The sequence below is a fragment of the Myotis brandtii genome, unplaced genomic scaffold (assembly GCF_000412655.1).
Source record: "Myotis brandtii unplaced genomic scaffold, ASM41265v1 scaffold670, whole genome shotgun sequence".
Classification (NCBI taxonomy): domain Eukaryota; kingdom Metazoa; phylum Chordata; class Mammalia; order Chiroptera; family Vespertilionidae; genus Myotis; species Myotis brandtii.
This window is the reverse complement of record NW_005370611.1, coordinates 2,892,901-2,898,900: the sequence shown is the minus strand read 5'-3', so window position 1 is coordinate 2,898,900 and position 6,000 is coordinate 2,892,901. Positions and strand designations below refer to the sequence as shown.

Here is a 6,000-nt window from a genome sequence, read left to right as displayed (position 1 = left end):
AAAAATATTATAATAAGTATTACAAAGGGTATTACATATGTGTCCTTCCCCCCCCACCCAGGGCTGTTTCTTAATGCTATGGTGACCTTAAGTTACATTTATAATATTTCCAGGAATGTTTTTTAGTGCTTTTCTGGGGATGTTGAGAAATGACAAACTAGAGTTTAGAAATCTAATATGTTCTTGATATTATTTTTATCATTTATTTGTAATAGATAATATTAAGGATTTTTATTCTTAGTAAATTTATAGGTTAGTACACAAGTAAGTAATTTAGCTAATGTATAGTTTCAAGAAAGAGAGTTATTAGAGCACTCTTTATAGAAATAGCAAGTAGTTACCTCTGAACTCGTAAGTTTCTTCTAAACCAGTGGTTCTCAACCTTGGCTGCACATTAGAATCACCTGGGAATCTTTTTAAAATCCTGATTTCTGGGCCTCATCATTACTAACAAACAGAATTTCCGGAGGATGAGGCCCAGAAATCAGGATTTTAAAAAGATTCCCAGGTGATTCTAATGTGAAGCCAAGGTTGAGAACCACTGTTCTAAACCTTTCCCCACTATATATATAGTCTAGTTTTAGTTAGTAAATCTTTTTTTAAATAAACCTGATGTGTCTATTGTGAACATATTGGTACATTTATTTGCCAATTTAACTTTACTATAACTCAGCACCCATATCAAATATTAGCTTCCCATAAATTAATTTAATAACAAATAACATGCAAGACACTATGTTAGGTATTGCGAGAGTCTAAGATAAATATATTGCCCATGCTCTCAAAGGGCTCATAGTTCTTATACTCCACCATCTAACTTGGCATTATTAATGCACTTTGGTGATGTCTTGCTAACCAGAATATAATATCTTTATGTGAAAGATTTTATACACCACTATAATCATCATCAGAGCAACAGTGATAATATGATAAAGAGTTTTATAGTTTTATTTGTTATAGTCTTAAAATGAGTAGAATTTTTATTATTTAGGGTCAAACTGAGGTAGGCTTTAAAAAGTAATGCTATCTATTTTTAAATTAAAGAATGCTTACTACTGTCTCCTGACAGAATTTATGTTTTCAGTTTTATATTTTTGTGCTAATGAATTTTTTTATTTAATAACTATATCCAGGAAACTGCAGGTAAAATAAAAAAATTGTGCGTTAGGTATCTAAGAAAAATGTATGGGATATTTTAATTTATTGAGAGTATGAAATCACAGTTTGGCATACCTGTCCCGGAACAGACATTTATGTATGATTATATCAATTTGGTTTTATAACCATGTTTGTTTTGATAAGATTTGCAAGATAAATTCATATAGCATACCAAAGAGCAATGGTGGGTTATATCTTGCAGATTAAAGTTATAATAACTTGCTTTTGAGTTCATAATTGTTTTTCACCTGTACTTTCCATCTGTCAAGGACAGGGATCCCTGCGATGGTCATATTCTGCATTCTCGTGTGCATGGTACTTAGATTCAAAAAGTGTGGGTTGGGGAAAGCTCCTTATAGAAAGACAGATTCACAGCATTCATGCTGCATGCTTTATGTGATCCACTGCAAATATTGCATGCTGTATACTTGTATTTCTCTGAAAATGAAGAACATAGGCTCATACACACATAAAAATTTAGTTTCATTTTTGCCAATAGTTGGAACAGATAGAGGAATGTTAGACATAATACCTTTTCTATTTTTTCTAAAATGAATTCTGTTGTATTTTTCAAAAAAAAAACTTGTTATTTAAACCCAAAGTGGCTACAAATCAGCTCCTAAACTGTCACTGACATTAGCATCTAGATTTTGTAGTTTTTACATATCTTTTAAAATATTTATTTACTAAGAAAAGATTGCATTAATGCATGATACAAAATTGATAAATTTTTCTTTAAATTGGAATGCAGTTTAAAATGACTGAATTTTCCAATTTCAGCTACTGAATTTGACAAGGATACAAACTGGAAAATGGAACTGGTATCATCTAATTGCTTTAAGTTTTTTGATTTATGGTAGTTGGGAATAATCTCCGTGTGGCATTATGTAGATCACATTGTTAATGTTAATATTTATTACTATGCTGTTTAACCTTTAAAGTAATGAATATTATGACTGAATTCAGTTCTTTCGATGATTTAAGTGTTTTCGTACATGTTTTCATTTTAAAAATAGATCTTTGTCAGGTGGCTTTTGATTATCTAAACATTGGCATTCTTACATTTCACTTGTTATATTATAATTGATATGAATGTTACAATTCCAATAACTGCATATCACAATTTTAAGTCTCATCATTCCATTTTAAAATAGTGGCATACTTGGCTATCGATAAAACTTAACTTTACATTTAAACATATCTTTAATTGTCTGCCATGTTACCTATTTTTATTGTGTATACAATTATAAACCTTCCCACATATTATACAAGATGAAATGGTATTTGTAAGATTTTAGGACTGACAACCTCCAACCCTAATATTATCAGTGTGTCTCTGAGGTTATGCTATTAAGGATTTAAAGTAGTATTATTTTCCAATGAGCTCTTCTGCCAGTTGCCACATATTTTGAAAAGATCTACTTAAATCTTTTTTGCTAAGCATAATAGATAAATGGTCTTATTTAAAAAAAACCTTTTTTATAGGAACCAATTCTGGTGATCTCCAGAGATTTTTCTTGCTTAATTCTTTGTTGTTAGATTCTGGCCAAAAAAATTTGCTATTACTCAGAGTATATTAGGAAATTCCTTTAATAGTTTAAATCAAGTGGGCCCTTAAAGAGAGAGGAAATGGATAGTGGTAACCAGTTGCTGAGTGTAATCAAGTACTTTATATAAGAAATCCATCCAATAATCTGTCCTTACTCTGCTTTTCATTCTGCCATTTAAGACGGATTTATTATTTTAGAGATTATGGTTTTGAACTACCACTTCCAACTTCTTAAGACCCTCACCAGTGGTTAACTTACTTATCTCCTACAACCTGGCATGTTCCAAATCAAACCTTTTTCAGTTTTATTCTTCTAGATTATAGTGACAATAATCAGTGACAGAGTGACGGTACCAGTTCCATTTTGCCTCCAATTCAGTTGATTAAATATTTTTCTCTTTATTTTTTATTTTATAATTGATATCTGGAATAATCAGCAGCTCTTTTCTCATTTATTTTCTCATATTTTTATTCCAGGATTTGCCTCTGAAGCAGGGAGTGTCTGCATTAAAAATGACCTGTAGTTCTCTGCTTCATAGGTTAGAGACTTATTTTAATATTTTGTGGCTAAGCACAGTCCCACTTTTCAAATTCTGTAATAAATTATTTAATTGGCATTGAATGTGGACCACAAGCATATATTTTATATTGGGGTTTTCTTTATTATTTTAAATGATTAAAATTCAACCGAACATCCAGCTGAGGCAATAAAAGCTTTATTCTTGCTTTACAGCTTAAAACATTAAATTAGATTTTTTGAAAAATCAATTTAGCACAAGTAAAATAATTCTATTTGGGCATTTTTTAAAAAAATGCATTTCTTAGGCCTTCTATTGCTTGAAGCATTGATATTCTAAAACTTAACCAAATTCTAACTATTCATTTTGGGGAAAAACAATCAGTTCACAAATCATATTTTCAATGGGACTGCTAGCCAGCATAGGTGAAAACATGTATAGTGTATTTACTCTTAAATTGTACACTGCAGATGCTTCTTCAGCTCCCTCCTCTTCCTCCATGGGCGGTGCTTGCAGCTCCTTTACCACCTCTTCCAGCCCTACCATTTATTCTACCTCAGTCACCGACAGCAAGGCTATGCAAGTGGAGAGCTGCTCCTCAGCCTTGGGGGTAAGTAACAGAGGGGTAAGTGAAAAGCAGTTAACCAGTAACACAGTCCAGCAGCATCCATCAACACCGAAGAGGCACACAGTCTTGTACATCTCACCACCACCTGAGGACTTGCTGGATAACAGTCGGATGTCCTGCCAGGATGAGGGGTGTGGATTGGAATCTGAGCAGAGCTGCAGTATGTGGATGGAGGATTCCCCCTCCAACTTCAGTAACATGAGCACCAGTTCCTACAATGATAATACTGAGGTACCTCGTAAATCACGAAAACGAAATCCAAAGCAGAGGCCGGGGGTCAAACGACGAGATTGTGAAGAGTCTAATATGGATATATTTGATGCCGACAGTGCCAAAGCACCTCATTATGTGCTTTCTCAGCTTACCACGGACAACAAAGGCAACTCAAAAGCAGGAAATGGGTTGGTATTCACATTTTTTTTAAAGTTCTATCACCATTATGCAAAACAACAACAACAAAATGATTCCCCACTTTTCTTAATTGCTTAACTCAAGTATGCATCTGAAGCAAAGATACTAATTTTATCATTGAAATACCTGAAAATTTTAACTTAAAATTACCAAGTTTCACTAGAGAAAAAATAAAATATCAAAAGATTTTAGCAATAGTTATCTTATTATGGATGTGATTAAGTAGTATAAAATAAAATAATGTTTTGAAATAACTTAAATTTCAAATAGATTTATATTTTAAAAGGATTTAAGGATATTTTTACTCATACAAATAACTAGCATGTAATGGCTCTAGCTGAAACAACTCAAAACATTCACAAAGGACTTGTTTTTCTTTTCACATTGTCTCTCCATATGATTCAATCTGTTTCCATTTTTGTGAGGGTTTTAGACTTTATTTTTCTTTTATTTCATAAAAATAAGAAAAAACTGATTGATGGCTTGATTTTCATCATTTAGATTTATGTATTTATTTTAAGCTTTTTTGTATACAGTGTGCTGATTTGGGATTTTTAATTTAATTTATTCCATCACCATTTGTCCCCTCTGTGCCCTCTTCCACATCCACAATGCTGCCCACACCCCACCCCCACAATCACAGTGTTGTCTATATCCATGAGTTCTCTCTTTTTCTCTTTTTTGCTTAGTCTCTCCCCCTCCTCCCCACGCAACATCCCCCTCCCACTAGAGCTATCTGGAATTTAATGAACAAATTGAACTGCCAAGCAAAATAGAGACAGACTCATACATCGAGAGCAGGCAGACAGCTCTGATTTGGGATTTTAAAAAAATACATCATGAAATTTTTTTCTATGATTCTGGTTTATGTATTTGAAAGATGATAGAATGGAATCATAGTACATGTTTGAGTTTACATTGATTTCTGCCAGTTCACAACACTCTCTAAATATATTTCTGTAACTATATTACAGAATATTCACTGCTATATAGTACAGAATACTGACTTATTTTTAACTTTTAAATTCCTTTAGTACTTTGATTGTAATATTTAATTGCTAGACTTCTTAATTAGAGTTTCCTATAGTGTGTTCAACATAGTTTGATAAAAATTAACACATTGGATTTTGAGAGATGTTTTTTGGGGAAGCAGGGTATGGTCCTTTAGTTGCTCCAGGATCTATAATTTCAGGTTGTCACAAAAGTGATGAAGAAGCTTTTGATTGAGTTACTACTTGATGACATCATTGATATCTTTTAAGTTAAAAATCTAATTGAGTAGTATCAGAGTATTTTTAATGTATATTAAACTTGTCCTTAAATATTCTCTCAGTATATTTTGAAAGTAATACTTACCATTTAAGCAATAATTACTCTCTGCTACTTGCTTCTCTACTCTTACTTAAAACTTTTTGGTATGATGCAGTTAAGTGAAAAATGCACTTTAACGGTTTTTTATTTTTAGAAAGTCCAGATTAGGAAATTATTTAAAAGAAAACAAGTATACCCTTTCTTAAAATGTTGCCACTAGCAGATTCAAGAATTCTAGAACATATTTGTAGAACTATTACCTATGTAATAATGTTCTGAAAACATAGCAGCACAGAACTAAAAGGCTCATGTACATCTATCATTAAATACAGATATGTGTTTATTTGGGTTTCAGTGGAGAGAGGTTTTTTTTTAAGTTCCAGAAGAGAGATTTTTATTTTTATTTATTATAAATAAATGTTAAA

General features: G+C 31.9%; 1 protein-coding gene across 11 annotated transcripts in view; it reads left to right on the top strand.

Annotated features, from left to right (window-relative positions):
• NFAT5 (nuclear factor of activated T-cells 5, tonicity-responsive) overlaps positions 1–6,000 on the top strand; it is a 111,148-nt gene that overhangs the window by 62,840 nt on the left and 42,308 nt on the right. For 3 of the 11 annotated variants that reach the window (XM_014529174.1, XM_014529176.1, XM_014529175.1), the window contains exons 2-4: positions 3,185–3,246; positions 3,696–3,835; positions 4,183–4,254. In XM_014529174.1, the coding sequence (XP_014384660.1) occupies positions 3,696–3,835; positions 4,183–4,254 (212 nt within the window). In that variant the 5' untranslated portion in view covers positions 3,185–3,246. Of the gene's footprint in view, positions 1–3,184; positions 3,247–3,695; positions 4,255–6,000 lie in introns of those variants that run through there. The other 8 variants (XM_005881195.2, XM_014529172.1, XM_014529173.1 and 5 more) reach the window with 5 other exon arrangements.